A 22,634-nucleotide genomic window follows, 5' to 3' on the forward strand; every position below is an offset into this window, starting at 1 on the left:
ACTCTGTGTACAATTATCTGAGTTGTCTCATGTTTCATTACCAAACAAGCAAAACAATGAGAGCTCTACCATCCACACTCATCACACTATATACACATTGTATGGATCCCATACAAAGTTATGTTTATTTACAGCTACTACAACACGAGAGTGACCTTTACAAATGTGACTATTTACAGTGGACTCAATTTTAAGACATTATTATTTACAGGCTCACACAGACACATGTGAAAGTCGAGACTTTAACTGTAACACATTCAACAAAAAATATTTTCAAGTATGAACAATGAAATCTCCCTGAGAGGGAATCTGCACAGCTTCATAAATGTTCCTGTAACACAGAAAGAAAACGATCAAAGTTAGCTGAACGACGTCTTTATCATGGATATAAAGTTGACTGTGGCGGCCGTATAAACTAACTATGGGAATGCCTTATTAATACACTGTTCGGTTTTGTCCCACAGTAGAATTTACTTATATTAAAGGTAAGAACTGTTGCTGCTTTAAACAAATGATTGAGATATTAACAGGCAGCAGAATGTTAATTTGTTGATTACTAATCTTCTCAAAAACTGCATGAACCACCCTCATGAATGTACTTACCTCTGTAACTTTTAAATTCACTGGTGAAATTGTCACTCCATCGAGGAAAAAGGAATTCAGGTAGCCCTCACTGTATGAATCATCCTCGTCTTCACAGCCGTCGACACCGACACTGAAAGCCTCTTTCATCTTCTCAGGGACCAAAAAGTCAAACATCACCACAAGAAGCCCAATGAGGGTGCACAGGATGCCTGAAAATCATCTGAGTTAGTAACAGTCGGGCTTGGAATGATCAATTCAAGAGCAAAACGTGCAAAATCTATCTGCAAATTCATGTGTTTACCTGTAGCCAGGGCCAGCCAAAACGAATGGCTGTATTCTGTTTCAAAGGAGTCAGTTCCTATGTAGAAAACACACTGAGGCACATTCATGATGGTGGTGAAGGAGATCATGGAGAAGAAGATGAATGCAGCAGTGGCAACCACCATGTACCCGGCGTACCGGATTACTGGCATGGAGAAAAGGATGTTGGCGAGCATCCAGCAGCAAAATGCTGTCCTGTGGAGCAATTATTGCACAGGGATTTGAATTTCTACATCGCTGAAAATTAGAGCGTAGAGGTATTATTTGACAAAATCAAGATATGAGTTATTAACAATCACCAGAGCGTTGCAGAAGCGTATCGTCCAGAGTGTCTGTACTGAAAGATGAGACCACACGGGCTGCTCGGGGTGAATTTTTCAGCAATATACAGAATGGGGTTGGGTAAACCTTTCTCCAGAGCTTCCTCATATTCTTCGATAGTGTCATGCCAGGTGAACATCTCATTGTAGTCAATGGTCTCATTAAACTGTACGACAGGATTCCCTGAGTGAGATCAAACAGATGTAAATACTACTAAGCAACACAGATAAAAAAGGAACTTTTCTGACGTGTAATTCCAGAAGATGTTGTTGTAGCATCGACTCCTTTCACAATAAAAACTCCAGGAATATTTGACGAGATGTCACAGGTTGCTTACAGTGACTCACCTTTCAGCGTAACGTTAATGCCGTACAGTCCGACATGCAAGCCGATCTCGGCGTTAACCACCGCATTGCTGAAAGACTTATAGGTGGCTTTCGTGGTCATTCTGGCCTCGGCCCAGTCGTTAGTGAAGTTGAGTGCTGCAGGGAAAAAGATAACTTGAAAGTCTAGAAAACAAAGGTGGCAGGAAGAATAAAATCTTTGAAAAACAATACGAATGCAAAACTCACCCACTATCACGGCACCAATGAACAAGCTGGTAACTATTCTAAATGTCCAGAAGAGCCGCTGAGAGGAAGAGACAGAGACAAATTATTTCAGGTGACTAGAATGGAAAAAAAAGATGAGGAAACTGAAATGACAGCATTACAACTGCTATTATTTTTGCACTTTTCAGCAACCACTGTTAGAGGCGCAGAAAGAGAGAGAACAATTGTGAGGTTTCGTCACTCATTTGCAGTGAGTAATAGTTTTTCTTTTTTTGGACTTGGTTGCACTCACCGACTTCCCTCGTATCCCGGGCAGAATGAGAAGAAGACTGACCGCTAACACAAGGAAGACCAGAATAATGGTGAGCAAGCGGCTGCTGAAGATAAACGGAGTCCTTTGTAGAGTGTAGAATGGGTAAATGTCATCGTAGAAAGTCATCTTAGCTTCTGCTCTTACAGACACAACTGAGACTAGACAGCGTAACAGAGAAGACAGTGTTAGTGACAGAGTTCTCAGTTTCCCCACCCAGATGCAGAGATAGACACTCATGTTACTCACAGCTGATAAGGTGCGTTACATTACTACGACTATGTAACACGGCATGATTAAACATAAACATGGCCGCCTTATTAACTTCTCTGGCACTGTGTGCCTTCGCTGCAAAGAAATAAATGCATCTGTTTAACAGACAAACACATGCAATCCTATACATCCATTCAGCCACCTCTGCCACTGTAATGTAAATCACTGCTCTTCTCTTTGCTCCATCCTGATTTTAGTGTGTTCAATCACACCTTAAATAATCATGATAATAATAATGACAAAAACTCAATGAACCTATTGTATAGAAATATCTTAGAGATAGAGATAGAGATATCTTACCTTAAAATTAAGTCAGTGATCACTGAAGGAGAAGGAAGTGTGAAGGTTGAAGAAGCATAGGCTTCTTTTATACCAGCAGGGCCCCCCCCCTCGTTTCACCAGGGAGGAGGATGCATTAACTGGAATACTGTGGAAAAGAGGTGTGATCCAGGAATGTTGGCCATTCCCATTTGGGAAACAGGTCACATTCAGTTTGTGATAAGCTGTGCAGCACATTTAAACTTTAGTTTTGCACCATCCCTCCGCAGCACCTGTGCTACTGAACTATTCTGCTCAACACTTCAACCTCTGCAGTAGGTGAGAATCAACTACTTGCTCATCTTCAGTCAGATACTAAGAGATAAAAGACACATGATATTTTCTTTGGACTAGAGTTAAATAGACATTAAATACACGTTAAATGGTACTGTCGCGATGAAGCGGTGCAGTTTAGGTTTTTGTCAAGTTTTGCTTTTTGTTTGAAAAAACTAGAGCGCAGTCGAGTTAAACTTGGAGGGATTTTCTTCTTTCTGTTAAAGCAGCCTTGTTTAAAAACTAGCCTCTATTACATGTTAATAAGGATATAAAAGGAAAAACAAGTTACCTTCACTCCGTCTTCTCTTCTCAGTGCTCAACTACTCCTCTTGGCCGAATCCTGCGCTGAGGAGCACCTCTCGCATCAATGGATTTGCGTAAATGGGTTTGGAGTGTGTGTGCTGCGTTTGGCTTGGTGCTCACTGTTAGTGAACGTAAGTAGAAAGCAAAGACTGTGTTTTCAGACTCTTTTAACTTTATTAATGTAAAATAAATTCCAATTTGCTCGACATGTACCGAACAGATTCGCACTGCGAGATAACCTGGGAGGTTCCTCGCTTTGACGGCTGGTACAACAGTCTGGGATATCCCCGACGCGGAGCTGTCGGTAAGTCAAGGAGTTGCTCAAGTGTGCAGCCGCGGTGAACTCTGCAAACTCTACATCACCGCGCTGTGCTTGTGCTCGCGCAGGTACTCATCTGATGCGCCTCGTGCCCGCGCATTACTGGGACGGAGTCTACCATCCTGTCCAGGAGCCGCTGCTTCCAAACCCCCGCAGACTGAGTAGGCTGCTGGCGGAGGGGCCCTCGGGTCTCCCCTCCACACGCAACCAGACCGTGCTCTCGCTTTTCTTTGGTAAATATAAAGCTATATAAATAATGTAAAATAAAATGGTTCGCTGAGCAAAATAAGGATACAAAGCACAGATATTACTGACACTGAAACATGGCACGCCTAGAATCCTGACTGGAAATTTACTTGTGCACCTTCAAGTGGGAAACTTTTTAAAAACGTAATTTAGGGCCAATACAGCAAACCTTTCACGCATTATGAAGGTCGGATTTGATTGGTGTTTCAGTGTGTGTAGTTTTACGTCTTGTTGACTCTGAAATTAATGTTAATTTAGATCATCCTTCAAAATAAGAGTTCGGAGGCGTTACCAAGATGTCTGCTGAGATAGTGGTGTGCGATACTTGGGAAATTGATAACAATTAAATTCATGGCTAGTGTCGCCTATACCAATGACAATACCGATACTTTTACCGATAAAGGCAATACCGATAAAGGCAACTTATCTAGGGGAGAGGAGTGTGACATGATTCACCGGATGAATCATCATAAATGTGCAAATGCTGGACACATTTTAATGACCACTGAATCACTGTGAACTTTCCACAGTACTTAGTTAACACAACAAAAAACGCTTTCAGCTTTTCCCTTATTGGACACGTTTAATAAGTTTTACTGTCATCTGAGCGCCTGGTTCACTCTGACAACTGCTAATATATGTAGTACAGTATAAAGCAGGTAAAAGGAAGTTATTTTCCATTTTTTCAGGTTATCATGTTACATTTGAAATTTTTGACTCAAGAACTCCTGGTTGCCCACCTGAGTTCATGCACATCCCAGTCCCAAAAGGTGATCCTGTCTTTGACCCGACCGCCTCTGGGAAAGTCCTCCTGCCCTTCCAAAGAGGACCGTGGGACAAAGAGTCAGGACAGAGTCCCAGTAACCCTCGCATACAGGTACCAATTCTATCTTGACCATTGTAAACTAGTGTTGCGTCTAAGGTCCTGCTGCAGTCTTCAGAGTAAATGTGTCTCTGTGCACGGTATGGGCAGTTTTTTCCTGATTTATATGTGACATGCACACTATATAATACAGGTCAACTTGGTGACCGCCTGGATAGATGGTAGCTCTATTTATGGCCCCTCCACTTCCTGGTCCGACTCCCGGAGAAGCTTCTCTGGAGGCCTCCTCACTTCAGGCTCTGAGTGGAACATGCCCAAGAAAGGAGGACACCAGATGTGGAGCGCTGCTGATCCCTCTACAAGAGAAGCTGTAGCACAAGGCCTTTATGGTGAAAAAACAACGTTTTGACAGTGTCAAACACTAATTTCCCATTCGACAAGATCACTAAATATAAATATAAATAATATAAAAAAGGAACAAAATTAACCCTCTTATATGTAATTATAATAGTTACATGTAGGAGGACATATAGCATGCAGGGAATAGCTTTTTAAAAACGTAATTATTTTCTACAAATGGAGTCTGGGAAGCCCACACAAATAGTATTATTTTACATTTTTTAAATCTTAATGTTGTTTCCAAGAGATGACATTTAGTGTGCCAAAACTTAACAATGCAGTTGCCTATTATCTGAATATTTTCTTCTCCTTAAAAAAAGTAAGAGGAAGTCATTATATATTGAGACTGATACTGAGGTTTTTCACATACACTATATGGAAAATATTGGGCCACACCTCTTAAATTCAGTGTTTTTATTCAATTCAATTCAGTTTTATTTATATAGTGCCATATCACAACAACAGTCATCTCATGGTGCTTTATATTGTGAGGTAAAGACCCTAGAAGGATAGAGAGAAAATCCCAAATACTCAAATGACCCACTTTAAAAACGCACTTGGTGACAGTGGGAAGGAGAAACTCCCTTTTAACAGGAAGAAACCACCAGCAGAAACAGGCTCAGGGAAGGGTAGTGATCTGCCACAGCCAGTTAGGGTTAGAGGGAGACAGGATGACACTGTTATCACCACAGGTGTATAAAATCAAGCACCAGTCATGGAGTCAGCCTTTGTAGACAGTTGTGTAAGATTGGGTCGTTCTGAAGAGCTCACTGGATTTGAGTGTGACACTATAGCAGGATGTCACCATTGCAACAAATTAGGTTGTGAAATTTCTTCCCTGTAGATCTAAGTTCAAGCATTTAGGAACCATAGCAACACAAAACAGCAGACCATGTAAAGTTACAGAGTTGCCAAGTGAGGCAGATAGTGTGGAAAAGTTGCCAACACTCTGCTGGCTCAATAACTGCAGAAGTCTAAACCTTCTCTGCAATAACATCAGCACAAGAATGGCGAGCTGGGAACTTCATGCCCCTCTAAGTTAAAACTGCAGGTGCCTCAGTACTTTTGTCCACACAGTGTATATGTTTTTGTTTTGTAAGCATCACTAAATCATTGTGATTGCACATTATATATGTCCAAATCACATAACTCCCTTTGCACGCCATGTGGTAATATCCACGAAATCAAGAAAACAAACACCCAAAAAATGTATGCAAATACTTCTTCACCCTCAGTCTGTGTTACAGTCTGCCAGGGTGAGTCAAGGGAGGCCCAGACTGACGTGGGTTATGACTCTGTAGTTGTTTTGTAAATGGCCTGTCACGCCAACCACAGTAAATCCCTTTCTTTATAGCAGAGAAGATGGCATACAGGTGTCATGAAACCAGTGTTTTTGTTGGCTGTCTGGGGAGGATCTTCTCCTTTTGTCACCACTCTGTTGTCACGTCCTTAAAAACAAGTAGCTAAATTATCGTTCTATTAGCGGTCAGAGATCTTGAAAAATCAACACAAAATGAAATGGACACTTGGCTAAAGATGCATGAAATATTAATGATCGTTCGGTTGATTTTTATTTTTAAAATATTAATTGTAAAGGCAATTTCTGTATATTGTGTTGTGATAATAATGCAAAATGAAATGATGGCAGAGGAGAATTTGCTAGATTTTCTGTCTTCTTCTCTGCCCAGAGTTGGGAAATGCCTGGGCTAACGAGAACGTGTTCACAGCAGCAGAGGGGATTATCTGGTTTCGGTACCACAATCATATCGCCTCCAAACTCCACAACAATCACCCAGAGTGGTCAGACGAGGAGCTGTTTCAAAACGCCAGGAAGACCGTTGTGGCCACATTCCAGGTAGATGGAAAAGTCTCCACGTAATCCTCTCGCTGCACAGATGCTGATTTAATTTGCACTCTTGAGAGAAGAAGGTTGCATCAATGCTAGGTGGTCGTTAAAGGCGAATGCATCATCCCTCACTCATTTGATTAGCACTTCTGCTCCCTGCGCAAGCTGTCATGAACCGCAGTGACCATGTCTTGATGTTTTTAGTTGTTTTTAGAACAATAGATCATTCACCCGCAATTAATTATTTTTAAAATGTAAGCTACTGGATTCATTATCACATCAATCTACTGCGTTATGCCTGGTTCATGCACAGTTTAAATGTAAAAAACGGACTGTTTTTCCTGCCTTGTTTCCACACAGAATATTGCTCTCTATGAATGGCTGCCTGCGTACCTTAATGGCAAAAAGCTTCCTCCCTACCCAGGTAAGAATCAGCCAGAGTGCATGTGCATGTAGAAGCAGGGAAGAACAGGTCATGCACCGGTGACCACAAGCCGTGGTGAGGTGAGCCATCGGTGGTGGAGTTTGACAAAAAGTGTGTGCCGTCAGCAAAGCATTAACCCGAGTCTTCTTCTTGTGCTGAATAAGCAGCCACGGCTGAAGAAAGTTAGAAGATAATGGTCAGATGATCCCATCACCTCAGTCACTTTTTCACAGTTTCTTCTATTCACTGCGTTTTGTTGGCTCACTGCGGTGGAAGTTTGCATGCTTGAGGAGTAATTCAGACTTGTTGTTGTTGTTGTCACTCTTTTTTTCACTTTGTTTTTATTATGTTCTGACTTACATGTATGCAGGTTACCAGAAGTTTGTTGATCCAGGGATCTCGCCTGAGTTTCAGGCTGCTGCCATACGGTTTGGTATCACTATGGCTCCACCTGGTGTTTACATGAGGTAACGATTCTTTATTTCCTGGGACCACTGGGAACAGGGGGAATGGGGAACATGTCTCTCAAGTTTAAAGAAACATACCACTGCTTCCCATATTTCTTTTGGAGAGAAATAATAAAAGCTCAGTATCCTGCTGTGAATATTGTTAGACACCATGTAAAACCCTACATCTAGATGCTGTGAGAATAACTGTGCGTTGTCGCTTTGTTTTCCTACAGAAACAGAACCTGCCATTTTCGGGAAATTATCAACATCGATGGGAGCACATCGCCAGCAATGCGCCTTTGTAACAGCTTTTGGAAACGTCAGGTATGTTTTGTTTAGACTGCTGCATTTTATTAAGTTTGCTATAGTGCACCACATGCTTCACCACCAGCTTTCATTTTGATGTTCTTATTTGTATTAAAGATTTTTAGTGAGAGCAGGATCAAAGTAGTTGTTTATTTTTTTTAGTGGAAACACAGAAAGAGACAAATCCCAAGGATGACTGAAAAGATATTTAATCAGTTCAGTTTTATGTAAATGCTGCCAGCTCACCGTAAGAGTTTTATCAAGGTGATTTGAAAGGATAAAGAGTGTACAGTATTAGTGACAGAACCCCAGTAATCAAACAGTGTGAGGAAGCACTTGGTGACAGTGTGGAAGAAGAACTCCACTTTGGCTTTTGCCATTGTAACCTGAACGTGACGTGTGTCCCTCTATCTTAATAAAGTGATCTACACTGCTGGCACCAAGTATAACATCTACAATATCTGAATCTAGGGCTTGTATCAAGAATCTTAGACCTAGAGCTTTCCAGTTTAGAATTATCACAGATTTACTCAGATTTACGCTCACTGATCTACTAGGTTTGAGAAGGAGACTGGCAGCAGCAAACTTTGTGGGAGTAAATAAGACCTCCAACACACACAACACACAGGACCAAAGAAAATTAGCTTTATGTAAATGTCTTGTTCAGTTCCATTTGGCTTTTTGTTAAAGTAGGAATACTTTCAAGTAAAATAAACAACTCAAATATACCGCAAAAATAATTTAAACAACCGAAATGAATGTAAAAACCAGAAAGAAATGAAATAGTTCAACACCCCAAACAAAAAGGAAAAGAAAGGTAAACGTGTTACCAATTGACTATTTATTGGATGTCAGCCTTCAGTTTCTTATGATGTCAGTTTAATCAGTTATCAGTTTATCTCCAAGAACAAAAAACAACCCGAGTCTCTGAGTTTCACCATGACTGGTTAAAGGGTGATGGAATAGAGAGGTATTTTTTTCTGTGTACAGTATTGTGCATGTGACAGAATTTAAAGCTTGAACTACTATACTATGCACTTCCCATTCCTAGCTTTTAAAATGTTTCTATCATTCATTTTTTTCCAGGAAGTTAATATGAAGAAAAGCCAGGATGTAGATGACCTCCTTATGGGAATGGCCTCCCAGATTGCAGAGAGAGAAGATAATATTGTTGTGGAGGACTTGAGAGGTTTTTAATCTTTCTTATTCACTACCCAATAAATAAATAAATATCCAGCGCTCTGATTTTATTTATACTTTGATAGATTTTATGTACGGACCGTTGAGGTTCACCCGGACAGATCTGGTGGCTATGACCATCCAGCGAGGAAGAGACTTTGGTCTACGGAGTTACACTGAGATTAGAAAGGCTCTGGATTTGCCTCCTGTAAATAAATTTGAGGATATTAATCCTGAGCTCAACCACACCAACCCACAGGTACAAATCTGAAAACCAAACACACAGTAAAGAAAGTTGGGCATTAATCCTGGGAATTAAACGTGTGTGTTGTTGCAACAGTTGCTCCGCGACATTGCAGAACTGTATGATGGAGACATCTCAAAGCTGGAGCTCTTTCCTGGAGGACTGCTGGAAACTCTTGATGGGCCGGGTCCTGTTTTCTCCGCTATTGTGCTGGATCAGTTTGAGCGTATAAGAAATGGAGATCGTTTTTGGTTTGAGAATAAGCAGAATGGGTAATTTCAGTTTCCTCATACAGTAGAAAGAGAATACTTTATCCTTTACATTTACAAACTTCTGAACAGAAAACTCACTGCATTTGAGTTAGTCGTCTCAGTGTTTTTTTCTTGGGGTTCCAGTTTGTTTACGGATGAAGAGATCCAAGCGGTCCGCAGTGTGACGTATCGTGACGTCCTTATTGCGGTGACAAGTGCAGAGGCCTCACATATACAGAATAACGTGTTCTTCTGGAAGGATGGTACAAATAAATTAAGTCTATAATCAAAAAGTTTCAGTTTTATATATAAATATGTCCTTTTAAAATAAAAAAAAGCTCTCTTTGTTGTCATTAGGTGACCCCTGCCCTCAACCCACACAGCTAAATGCATCAATGCTCCATTCTTGCACTAATGCCACAAAACTTGATTACTTTGATGGGAGCAGAGCTGGCTTTGGGATATTTGTTATTGTCATGTTCCTTTTCCCTGTTGGTAAGTATCGTCACGGTCTCGCTGTCTTCTTGCCTGGCAAAAACTCTGATTTGAATGTGAAGCATTTGATTGTTTTCCTTTACAGTGAGTTTTCTGGTGGCCTCTACGGTGGCGTATCTAAGAAAGTATCGCTACAGGAAGTTCCAAAGAAGAAAGAAAGCTGGTGACAGAACAGATGAGCCGGCTGTGGGACTCAGTGGTATGAAATCAAAATAAGATTTAAAAGGAAAAGCTTCAAACGTTATTTATTTGCAGTGTCCATTATTGGGTTAGATCAATGTCAGTTTATGTCATCAGCTATGATTTATGTCTCATTAAAAAATGAGCCAGTTGTGTGAATATAACTGTAAAAATATCCCATCTAATAATACTAATGAATCTAAGGATAGAGTTGACCTTAAACCTACTAGAAACAAGAAAAGCTGGAGATGGTTAAAGAAGTCTTTAGTTTTTCTCTGCTCATGTTCTTTTAGACTCCTCCATATTTTATCCAGAAAACTATCACAACCTTCATCTCATTCTGCTTATGTTCTCTAGCACACGAGTGGCAGGGTCATAAAAAACAGTTGCAGCCCGTCAGCGTGGAGATCGATGAGAAGCGGAGGCTGCAGGTCTGTGACAGATCTGGAACTGCTCACCGCTGCATCAATCTGCGCAACCAGGACTACCTAGATGTCGTTCTCTCCAACGACTGTCAGCAGAAGGCTCTGCTGCTCAAAGTGCCAAAAGAGTATGACCTGGTGAGTACTGGGATAAGATGGTTTTAACCTATGGATACAGTTGTAATCAGATTACCAAAAACCCAGAAATGCCCCTGCAGCATCTGGTGCAGGCACCAACGTTCTCGCTGACAAAGTGATGCCCCCCCTTTTTTTCCACCTCATCTGGTCCTAGATGCATGCATGCATCATTAAAATCCATAGCTTTTATCACCCTCTTCCTTTTTAAATAATGTTTTACACATTCAGGTGCTGTTTTTTGATGAAGAGAGCAAACGTATGGAATTTGTCAGGCAACTGCGCCCAGAGGTGACAGACGTCAGGCCGGAGGTTAAAGTCAGAGAGATGAGGGAGAAGGGACTGCTGAAGGAGGCTTTGACCAGAGAGCAGAGGGCTCAGATTGTTGAAACTTTCATTCGCCACGCTTTCTCCAAGGTACAGTCACCTTCTGGATGTTTATGTCATTCTGTCTCCTGTCACCTGTGGCAGCAGCTTTGTGCTTAGCCGCAAAATGTCGTCAATTCTAGTTGAAGGTCAAATTAGACAGACCACAAACCAACAGAACTAATTGTTGGTCTTGATTGTGATCTCACCTGCCATGACATTATGCTGCTGACGTTTGTGATATTAGTAATGACACTATGGTGACATGTAATAACACTTCCCTCACAGGTCTTGGAAATAGAGAAGTGTGACGCCGGAGACATGAGTGGCATATCCCACAAGAAAGCCAGGGAGGTTCTCCAGTGTGAGCTGACGGCGTCGGAGTTTGCTGATGCACTTGGCCTCAAATCCGATTCCTTATTTGTGGACTCCATGTTTACACTAGCTGATAAAGATGGCAATGGCTACCTCTCCTTTCAAGAGTTTCTGGATGTTATTGTTATCTTTATGAAAGGTAAAAACTAGTGACTTCAAAGTATGCTCTGTCTTTTAGCCACGGCTCCAAAGGTGCATCTACAATTTAAATTCTTTTAATAGTAATTAAAAAACAAACAAACTCCAAAACAACAAACAAGAATGGGTTTCCAGGATTTAAAAAAATGCTGGAACAGTATTTAAAACATCATGAAAAACAGTCCAACTTCAAGTAAAAATGAAGAACATCAGTCACACACATGAAAGCAGTTACACTGTAGATACACTGCTCCAAAAAATAAAGCAACACATCTCATTTAGGAATGATAGGATGCCACATTGCATAATGGAAATGAAAATGATCAACATACAGAGGGCTGAATTCAAAAACACCACAAAAATCAAAGTGAAAAATGATGAGGCTGTCATGATCCTGGGTCCTTTTGACCCAGCGTTTTGTGTTTTCTATTAGTGATTTTTGGTTCTGTTCCTCCTGTTTAGTGTATTCTGTTCTGCCATCTATTCCTGTGTTAAGTCCACGTTTCCTAGTCTGTGTCTTTGCGTGTGTGTGTTCCTGTTTTATTGTGAAGGTCTGCGTCTTATGTGAGTGTTTTCAGTTTGCCTCCCTAGTCTCGTCACGTTTATCACTCCCAGCTGTGTCCCCCACCTGCGTGTAATCTCCCTGTGTTCTCTGAGTGTTTTTAAGTCGTGTCTTCTGTCTTAGTCGTTGCTGGTTCGTCTGTGTTGTTTCCCCTCGGTCTCCCTGCGTCTCTCCACCCATCTCTCTGTGTATATTTCCCCGGACCTCCCTGCATCTTTGTTCTGGTTTGTTTTGTTAGTTTGCCCAGTTTAGGTTTTCTGTTACAGCTTCACCCGTGCCATTTCTGTTGTATTTTCTTTTGTAAATAAATACTCACCTGCACCAGAGCTGCCGCTTCCGGGTCCTAAATAATTACCACACGGCTTGCCCCGGCAGACCGTGACAGAGGCAGGCTAGTCCAGTTTGCCAAGCAACTCAAAATGCTACTCAGTAGTTTGTATCGCCGCTACCTGTTTGTGCCCATCATTAATAATAGTGCATCATGTTCCTAATGAGACGACAGATGATGTCCTGGGGGATCTCCTTCCAGATTGACCAAGGCGTCACTGAGCTCCTGGACAGTTTGAGGTGCAAACTGGTGTCCCAGAGGTGTTCTACTGGATTTAGCTCAGCCAGTTAATGTGTGAACCTGCTCTCATCTGTGAAAGCACAGGCCAGCAGAGGTGGACCTGCCACTTCTGGTATTCTATGCTAACTGACAATCAGGCTCCACTGCCAGGAAGTGAACACGGGACCCTGTGAGGATGTTGGACCCTCAGACCACCCTCGTGAAGTCTATATGTGATTGTTTGGACAGGGACGTTCACACCACTGGCCTGCTGGTTGTCATTTTCTTGCTCTGGCAGCTCTCATTCAGCTCCTCTTTGCACAAAGGAGCAGATACTGATCCCGCTGATGGGTTAAGAAACTTCTGTCCAGCTTTCTGCCCGTTTCCTGGAATCTCCTCCATTGTCTTGAGACTGTGCTGGGTGAAGTAGTAAACTTTCTAGTAACGGCACATATGTCGTCCTGGAGGAGCTGAACTACCTGTTCAACCTCTGTAGGGTTCAGGTATCGCCTCATGCTACCAGTAGTTACACTGACTATAGCCAAATGCAAAAGTTGTGAATAAAAAGCTCAAAAACAACTCCCCAAATCATTCCTGTTTTGGGGGTTGTTTCATTGCTGCCCCTCTGGTGCACCTGTAAACTGATTAACAAGCCCCTCTGCTACTTAACTGACCAGATCAATATCCTAGAAGTTTAACTGACCTGATGCTGTACTTTGAAAAGTCTTCCTTTAATTGTTTTTGTTTTGATTGATAGACGTCTAAATTCTGATGTGTGTATGTGTTCAGGGTCTCCAGAGGAAAAATCCAAACTCATGTTTTCTATGAACGACATTGGCGAAACTGGTTTCTTATCAAAAGAAGAATTTGCCAGGATGCTCAGGTTTGGTCTTTCCCCTTTTTTATGAGTGCACCACATTTATTCTGTGTGTTTTATGGGTCATTTTCAACCTTTTGATGAATTGCAGGTCTTTCATAGAAATCTCCAATGGTGCTCTTTCAAAGAGTCAGGCAGAGGACGGCATCAAGGCCATGATGCAGGCCGCGGGCTTTGATGACAAGGAGAAAATCTCGTGGGAGGACTTTCATTTTCTGCTGCGGGATCATGAGAAGGAGCTGCAGTTTGCTCAGCTCAATGTCAAAGGTTGGAGAAAGTTTTGTTTAAGAGCATCCTCCTTTTTCTGACCTTGTCTGATGCAGTTGTGTGTCTGGCATGTGCACAGGGATGGAGAAACAGGGGAAGAAGAAGCTCAGTCGAGACCAGAGAGTGTCCTTCATTTGTCCGGCAAACAGGTGAGAAAACTGGATGTCATCAACTCATTGACATCAAAAATGTTTGTAATACTTAAGACAAAAATCAGGGATTATTTATTTCTTTTATCCAGCTTGTATTTCTATGATGTTCAATATTGTTTTGCTTTTTTTCAGCAGTCACAAGACAGACGGACCAGAGATACGCAAACGGAAAAGGTATGGTTTCTTTAAGTTCTTTAAAGAATGAAAATTATGAATACCAAGAAAGACAAAAGTGTACCACAGCTGTAAATAAAACCATACTTGGTGTGTGGTCTGTATTTACAAGACAACCTAAATGCAAAACCAAAGCTGAGCCTTAATTAGGCTGATGAAGTTCAACAATCAAAGTAAATAAATAGAAAACAAACTAAAGGAAAATGTGGCAAAACTTTAAAAAAAGGCGTAAGCCTAAGTTGCAGAAGATGCCGTGAGTGACAAAGACAAGGCCCAATCACATTGAAGGACTGATGGACACACAGACAAAGACGGCAAGTGAGAACAAAAGAAGGCACACAGGAAAAGTAGTCTTCAAAGTAAGACATGAAATATTTTAAAGAGAGACATCGGCTGCTTGTCACTGTGCTAACATGTCTCCTGGCTTCCTTCACTTGGATCCTTTCCTTGCATTTCAACTCCACTCAGCAAGCATGTGAAAGAAAGAAAGAAAGAAAGAAAGAAAGAAAGAAAGAAAGTGAGGAAGTGAGGAAGGGGCAGCCCGAGCTGCCAGTTGAATCCTTGCTTGTGTTAGTCTTATACATCACTGAGGTGTGCCCTGCTGCACACCTGAATTACCTTTCAAATCCACAAGGATGGGGCAGTGATTAGCAGTGTTGCCTCACAGCAGGAAACGTTCATATCCACCAGCTGGGTGGGACCTTTTTCTGTGGTGTTTGCATGTTTTCTGTTTTCTTTTTGCATCTGTTTTAACACTTAGATTGGAAAACAAGACATTTTGAATAAAATGTAACAGGTTCAACTGTTTTCAGGTTAAACGTCCATACTCCAAATGTCTATGTGAAGCCAAAGCGCCAGAAGTACATAAAGAACACGGTCCAGCAGAAAATCCAGCAGTTCAAACGTTTCGTTGAGAATTATCGGCGTCACATTGTGTGCTTCATCATCGTGTACGGCATCACAGCTGGTGTTGCACTTGAAAGATGTTATTGTGAGTGGAAATCTTCCTTGTGTGTCCCCACTGCATCACAACCCCGTAGCATGTTCATTCCCCCCCGTCTAATCTGAATACAATTACTGTGCGCAGACTATGGCTTGCAGGCTGTATCTACAGGTGTCCCCGAGACATCCATGGTGGGTATCCTCGTGTCCCGTGGTTCAGCCGCTGCCATCTCCTTTCTGTTTCCTTACATGCTTCTCACCGTGTGTCGCAACCTCATCACGCTCTGCCGAGAGACCTTCCTGAATCGATACATCCCCTTTGACGCTGCCATTGACTTTCATCGCTTTATGGCCATGAGTGCCATCATCCTCTCAAGTCGGTATTCATGAGAAGGATGGTCACGATTTGATGTTTGGTGATATAAATATTCATGTGGTGCTCACTGTTTTCTGTGTTTTCATTACAGTTGTTCACAGTTTGGGCCACGTGGTCAACATCTACGTCTTCTCCGTCAGCGACCTTAACATCCTATCTTGTCTCTTCCCAAAAGTCGTAGCAAACAACGGGTAAGACTTCAAACATGCAGATGTAGATGTAGCAGATTTTGGAATTTTATCCCAGTTTATGTTTAGCGTGTTTTCCTTTTAGGTCTGAACTTCCTCCCAAGTGGTACTGGTGGTTCTTTCAAACTGTTCCAGGTATGCTATGAAATAGTTGATTACAGACATGCTGCAGTATTACTTTTTTAATAATTAATTTGCTTGCTCTGCATTTTTCTTTTCTTATAGGAATGACTGGGGTCTTGCTTCTCTTTGCGTTCGCATTCATGTACGTTTTTGCCTCACACTATTTCCGTCGCATCAGTTTTCGTGCATTTTGGATCACCCATTACCTCTATGTTGCCGTGTACATTCTTGTAAGTACTATTTGGGTTTAAAGCGCACAACTGAGGCAGTTTTGAACAGCGGTGTGATACCAGCTTTGGTTTTGTCCTGACAGACAGTTATTCATGGCAGTTTCGCTCTGCTTCAAGAGCCTAGTTTCCACATCTACCTCATCCCACCTGGCCTGCTCTTCCTTCTGGACAAACTAATCAGCCTGAGTAGGAAGAAGGTGGAGATCCCGGTTATCAGAGCTGAGCTGCTGCCATCAGGTGACTCTTTCGGGAGATTAAACATGGCTTTTCTCTATTAAATGGCTCATTGTTCTGTCTCGACCTGATTTCTGGTAATGAAAATGTTGCATTGTCTTCACTGAAATCGTGCAATGTGTTTGTGCATGACTTATCCTACCTGCAGGTGTGACACATCTGGAATTCAAGCGGCCACAGGGCTTTGTTTACCGTTCGGGCCAGTGGGTTCGCATAGCATGTCTGATGTTGGGCACGGATGAGTACCACCCATTCACTCTCACATCAGCTCCTCATGAAGAGACGTTGAGCCTGCACATCCGAGCTGTGGGGCCGTGGACCAGCCAGCTCAGAGAGCTCTACACCGAGGAAAACCTGCTGGAGCTTGGAGCTTTTCCAAAGGTAGGTTGTTTTTGCATGTGGTTTCATCTGAATCTCAATTATTTTCATGGCACTGGTATTCATCTTTCACTTCACCCTAAGCTGTACTTGGATGGACCTTTTGGCGAGGGCCATCAGGAGTGGATTGACTTTGAGGTGTCTGTTCTGGTGGGAGGAGGAATTGGAGTCACCCCGTTCACTTCAATTCTCAAAGACCTGGTGTTCAAGTCCTCTGTCAAGTCCAAGGTTTTGTGCAAAAAAGTGAGTCTTGAATGAAACAACCACAAACACATTTTATCTTGAAATTCTCCTCCTAACAGTCCTGTACTTTTTCAGGTTTACTTCATCTGGGTGACACGGACACAGCGTCAGTTTGAGTGGGTGTCAGACATCATCAGGGAGGTGGAAGAAATGGACACTCACGATCTGGTGTCGGTCCACACTTATATCACTCAGGTGGCCGAAAAGTTCGACCTGCGCACGACCATGCTGGTGAGATCTGCAGTCACCATTTCAAAGTATCACATGAAATAGAGAGTGTAGTGAAATGTATTTAAACCTTTATCAAACAATTAAATCAATATTTGTATTAAAGGGATTGTTTAGGACAGTGGTGTTCAAATCCAGGCCTCGAGGGCTGGTGTCCTGCAGGTTTTAGATGTGTCCTTGATCCATCACAGCTGATTTAAATGGCTAAATGACCTCCTCAACATGTCTTGAAGTTCTCCAAAGGCCTGGTAATGAACTAATCATTTGATTCAGGTGTGTTGACCCAGGGTGAGATCTAAAACCTGCAGGACACTGGCCCTCATGGCCTGGAGATGGCCAAACCTGGTTTAGGATATCAAATGCCTTGATGAGAGTTAGATGACAAGATTCATGTCACTAACAAGGAAGCTAACCTGTGCAAAACATCTGTAAAGCTGGCTATTAAACACATTACATCTTATTTGTCTATTTTTTATAAAACCTTTACTTTGCTGATTTCTTAGCAGAATCGCTTTCATGGGCACGATTAGAATTTGCTTCGTTCCTATTGAACAGTCAGAGCAAGTGCTCCTTTGAAACCACTTTTTACAGGTCAAACAAATAGAATAGAGCACATGACTGAGTTTCAAGGGCTGTTTTCCCTGGTTTCCAGACTTTTAGCTGAAGTTTTGAGTCATCCATTAATTAGAAAGCTCCTCCATTTAGCATGTCAAAAAGTGTCCTTAGGCAATATACCGGTGCCCTCGGTGCATCTCTTAGAGTGTGAAAAATGATATTATGCATAGAGTATAGATCTGTTTGAATCCCACTCGTAGTACAAAATATGCAAATTTATTGTAATTACCCAAACCGCTATCAATCTTCCCATGTGAGGAAAGTTAATAAGTGGGCTAACATTAAACAACCAGAGACTTAGTGTTTTAATGGTCACGGGTCACAAAACTAGAGAACCAAAGAAAACAAGATTAACAGCCAAACAGAAACATAAAGGGAGTAGCATCCCTGAACCTGGTGTGTGTTTCTGTAAAGACTGACATCTTGCTTAGTTTTCAGAGTTTGGTGAGTGTCTTAAACAGCAAGATACTACAGCGCAATCAGTGTAGAAAACAAAAAAGAAAAAAAGCTACAATGAACCTGTAATTGAAAGCTCCACTAGAATGAGACACAGGAAGGCTGCTGAGACTGAATCCCAGCTGCCCTGAAAGGCAGTCTAACGACACTTTTAAAACAAATGAAGTGATAACTCTTGTCAGGATTCACATGAGCACTGTACTCACTAATGAATTTCCCCATCTTTGTGTGTGCAGTACGTGTGTGAGCGCCATTTTCAAAAAGTGTGGAACCGCAGCCTCTTCACCGGCCTCAGGTCCGTCACCCACTTTGGCCGCCCGCCCTTCGTCTCCTTTTTTAGCTCCCTGCAGGAGGTTCATCCAGAGGTCAGGCCTTCATCCTTCCTTATTTACCCGACGGAGGGCATGAGTGGATTATTCTAACGTCTGAATTTGTATCATTTTCTTTAGGTGGGTAAAATTGGTGTGTTCAGCTGTGGTCCTCCAGGACTGACCAAAAATGTGGAGAAAGCTTGCCAGCAGATGAACAAGAGGGATCAGGCCCATTTCATACATCACTATGAAAACTTCTAACTTATTTACAGAAAGAACAAAACTAGCCATGTTTATGTGGTAAGAATGGTAGAGCCATTTTGGTAGACTTTAGTTTTTATTTTAATTACTTGAATTACTTGAAGGATACAACCTGATACATTTTAATCCAATCATGAACATCATTGTAAATTAGAATCAATAATCGTATATCTTGTGAGAAATAATGCACCTATAATTTGTCAAATCATTTTTATTCATTGTGAATCTTTTGAGTGTTTTTATCTGAAGTGTATGGCCGGTTTATATTGTTGATTTCTTGCTTTATTGTATCTGTATAAATTTGAGAAATAAACAAACATTATACATTAAAAATCTGGAGGGTTTTGTGCTGCTTTTGGCTCCTTCTGCAAGCTTTTGGACTAAACATTCACTTCAATAACCAAAACTCCTAAAATGGATTTGCTGGTTGAGTGGTAAGCCAGACAAGCCTCACTGCAATAAACAGCGGATTGCATTTATTGGTTTGCTTATCAAACACACTTAAGATCAGATGGGTGGATGCACGGGTATCATAAAGTTCTAGTTTAACTTCAAGCACGAGATACAAGCTGACGTGACCACAGAAGCACTTAAAAGTATTTTGCACTGGTAAATTTTTTACTTGGCTGGCACAGGTGGTAGGAAAACACAGAGGATTTACTGTAACTGTGTGTGTTGTTTAGCTAAACCTCTCTGTTGGTGCATAACAGTCAAGAATATTTCACCAAGGCTCTGAAGCATGACTGGGTCTAATGATTGCTGTTCTTCACCTTGCACACAGTTTCACAAATTGAAACTATTGTCCAGCTTGATGCATCTGATCTGACAGACACTGAGAAGCTTCACTGGAGTAGCTGAGGTGAAAGGCCTTAAGAGGTTCTGAGCAGCACTAATGAGGAAGACATGGTCTTTGAAGTAATATGGATTTTGTGCCTCTGGGTCAATTTTATTTCAAAGCAGTTCATAACAACAGTTGTCCTGAGGTGCTTTTTGTTTTAAGGTAAAGACTGTAATTTTAGGGGGACAACCCCAACTGTCAGACCATTTACCATTTGGCAAAGGTGAGAAGGAAGAACTCCTTTTTCTAAATGTTTATTTATAACATTTAGAAATAACTCCTTTTTAACAGGAGAAAACTTCCAGGAGAAGCAGGCTCAGGGTTATTCAAATACACCAGTTGGTGGGTTAGTCTCAAGAAAGAAAAGGAGAGCAGAGAGACAAAAATTAGTGAAACACAAAAGTGGCACATAACCACACAGGGAGTCAAGAGAGGGCATCAGAGAGGAAATGCTCAGTGCATCGTTGGGAAATTGTTGGGAAAACAGCCTGAGACTACTGCAGCACGCCTAAGGCAAGGTTCAGGGTCACTGGATCCTGGAACTGTAAGGTTTAACAAAAAAAAAGAAAGAAGAAAATTTAAACTCTAATCCTTAAAGTAGAGATAGTGTCCGTGTCCTGAGCCCAGGTTGGAAGCTGGTTGCATAGTAGAGTCACCTAAAAAAAGCATCCTCCCAGTCTCTAAGAAGCACAAGTAAGCCACAGTGAAGGTAATCTAAGAGCAAAGATTAGGATTATATGGCCCTTCACAGGCCTGACAAGGATTTCATAAACATCTTTACTGAGACTGTGGATGACTACAACACTGCAGGTCAACTGATTTCAAAAGGTTCAGAGTTTTTATTGTGACACTTACTAATCTTATGTTGCCATATTTAGAGTACTGTGTGGAAGTCTGGGGTAATACATATGAAACTTTACTTCAACTGTCACGTAGACTTTAGGAAAAAAAAGCAATCGGTATCATGTATCAAGCCAGAATTTAGAAACCACACTAACATTTTGTTTTCAAAGTCAAAAATCTTGAAGTTCATGGAACTCATAAAATAAATTAAAAATTAAATTAAATTAAAGAGAGAAGAAAAGAAAATTAAATTTAATGCTGATATAATTGACCATTTTATACGTGTGTGTGTGTGTGTGTTTGCGTGCGTGCAGAAATCTGTGTATGTGCATGCCAATCAATCATTGATTGTATGTGCATATGTGAGTATATTGGTTTGTTTATTTTATATGTTCGAAATAGTTGTCATCATCATTCTCATCGTCTCGTCTCTGACATCTGCTCTCCGTGCAATAACACTTAAAAAGACTAAAATTAGCAAATGAATAGAATCTAAACTAAAACTAAACATTTTCAAACCATGAAACCTGCACTGGAGACTAATGGAAATGAAACTGAGATTGAAACTAAAATAAAATAAAAGTTCACACTGATTTGAAAATGCAAAAGCTACAATAACTCGGTCACTGACTTCCTTGGGAGATAAAAGGTTATCTAAAGAAATCATTTGGAAGTTTATTGTGCCAATCAGGAGACCAGGAAGTAAAGTTACATTGCTGGGAAACTGTTTGCAAGACGCAGTATATAAATTCTTACTTGGAAACACCTGTAGAGACTAATATGAGAAGCAAGAGGTGAACATTTCCTTGTTTTTATAATGTGTAAAGATCACATGAGTCATTACTCATTGTCACAAAGAGCGTCTCACGCTATTAGAATTATTCTGTAGAACAAAGGTGACACAGGATATGGTCATTCTGCTGTTTACTCCTTCATATCAGCACCTATCAGCAATTTTCCTACTGCTGACAGTTAGTTACAGTAATAAATACAGTAAGCATGGTTACAACTGTTGTACTCTAAGACCGCTGGCTTACAGTATAACTTCCACAAACGTCCCAAGGATGTGCCATACCCTTAATTTATCATCATGCCTTTGTCACCTACATTCACTCATTTTAAAATTTCGAAATTTAGTGTCACGGTGGGGTGCGCCGGAGTGTTTAGATTTCAGGACCCAGATGCAGATGCAGAGAGAGAGGCGTTACAGGAGACGTGACGGGGCTTTAACAAAAGGCGAGCTTTATTTAGCTGGTTGCAGGCAAAACATGAAACTAAGAAAGCAAAGAAGACTGAACACTGTGCAACTAAAGACTATGAAACTCAGTGAAAAAACTATGAAGAAACCATGAACACTGAGTAACTATGAACACAATGAAAACAAAACCCATGACTGAGAGATAACAGACGACGCGAACGTGAACACAGGAAGACTGAGGACATAAATACACACATGAGGTGATCAGGGGAAGTGGAGACACATGAGGACACAGCTGACTAGAATTAAACATAATGACAACACAGGGGAGAGTTAATCTAACCGCACGAACACAGAACACACACAACCTTTTTTAAAATAAAACAGGAAACATAACGAGACACAGACATGACTCGAACTTGACAAACAACGAAAACTTGGACATGAAACATGACAGAAACACATGTAGACTTAACATGACAGGCTGACACGGCAGACTTAACACAGGGATGAGACAAATAATAATAATAATAATAATAACTTTATTTATAAAGCGCTTTCAAACAAAGTGCTGTACAACTATTTAAAACTAAAAAAATAAAAAATAAATAAAAGCAATACATAGCAATACAGGTAAAAGACACAATACAAGTTAAAAACAGTAAAAATGTAAAAACTAAAAGATGTAAGATAGGGTGAACAAATGTGTCTTCAGCTTAGTTTTAAAAACCTCCAC

At 41.1% G+C, this 22,634-nt stretch overlaps 2 protein-coding genes across 2 annotated transcripts; one reads left to right on the forward strand and one right to left on the reverse strand.

Moving 5' to 3' along the window:
* Positions 1–474: 474 nt before the first annotated feature.
* Positions 475–2,328, reverse strand: duoxa (dual oxidase maturation factor). The gene is made up of 6 exons (XM_006789595.3): positions 2,071–2,328; positions 1,800–1,857; positions 1,575–1,709; positions 1,206–1,410; positions 887–1,101; positions 475–794 (listed from the first exon to the last, which is right to left on the reverse strand). The coding sequence occupies exons 1-6, from the start codon at positions 2,326–2,328 to the stop codon at positions 475–477; spliced, it is 1,191 nt and encodes a 396-aa protein (XP_006789658.2).
* Positions 2,329–3,322: 994 nt separating this feature from the next.
* Positions 3,323–19,019, forward strand: duox (dual oxidase). Its single transcript, XM_087844368.1, has 33 exons — positions 3,323–3,389; positions 3,479–3,562; positions 3,646–3,810; positions 4,513–4,700; positions 4,840–5,035; positions 6,734–6,900; positions 7,252–7,315; positions 7,686–7,782; positions 7,998–8,088; positions 9,157–9,259; positions 9,336–9,508; positions 9,590–9,765; positions 9,889–10,007; positions 10,102–10,239; positions 10,325–10,438; positions 10,777–10,979; positions 11,208–11,393; positions 11,631–11,856; positions 13,754–13,847; positions 13,933–14,108; positions 14,188–14,257; positions 14,393–14,434; positions 15,247–15,425; positions 15,522–15,752; positions 15,844–15,943; positions 16,026–16,075; positions 16,166–16,293; positions 16,377–16,530; positions 16,676–16,908; positions 16,990–17,148; positions 17,224–17,379; positions 18,684–18,812; positions 18,897–19,019. The coding sequence occupies exons 1-33, from the start codon at positions 3,323–3,325 to the stop codon at positions 19,017–19,019; spliced, it is 4,581 nt and encodes a 1,526-aa protein (XP_087700494.1).
* The last annotated feature ends 3,615 nt before the right edge of the window (positions 19,020–22,634 follow it).

Source organism: Neolamprologus brichardi, chromosome 7 (genome assembly GCF_056152115.1).
Source record: "Neolamprologus brichardi isolate AB-2024 chromosome 7, ASM5615211v1, whole genome shotgun sequence".
Taxonomy (NCBI): domain Eukaryota; kingdom Metazoa; phylum Chordata; class Actinopteri; order Cichliformes; family Cichlidae; genus Neolamprologus; species Neolamprologus brichardi.

Excerpts from the sequence above, each read along its gene's own strand:
- duoxa (XM_006789595.3), bottom strand. The coding sequence starts at position 2,328 with ATGAGTGTCTATCTCTGCATCTGGGTGGGGAAACTGAGAACTCTGTCA. Across the intron at positions 1,411-1,574 it reads CATTAACGTTACGCTGAAAG|GGAATCCTGTCGTACAGTTT; the intron begins GTGAGTCACTGT and ends GATCTCACTCAG. Across the intron at positions 1,102-1,205 it reads TACGCTTCTGCAACGCTCTG|GACAGCATTTTGCTGCTGGA; the intron begins GTGATTGTTAAT and ends ATTGCTCCACAG.
- duox (XM_087844368.1), top strand. The coding sequence starts at position 3,323 with ATGGATTTGCGTAAATGGGTTTGGAGTGTGTGTGCTGCGTTTGGCTTG. Across the intron at positions 4,701-4,839 it reads CCAGTAACCCTCGCATACAG|GTCAACTTGGTGACCGCCTG; the intron begins GTACCAATTCTA and ends TATATAATACAG. Across the intron at positions 17,149-17,223 it reads CCAAGGTTTTGTGCAAAAAA|GTTTACTTCATCTGGGTGAC; the intron begins GTGAGTCTTGAA and ends GTACTTTTTCAG.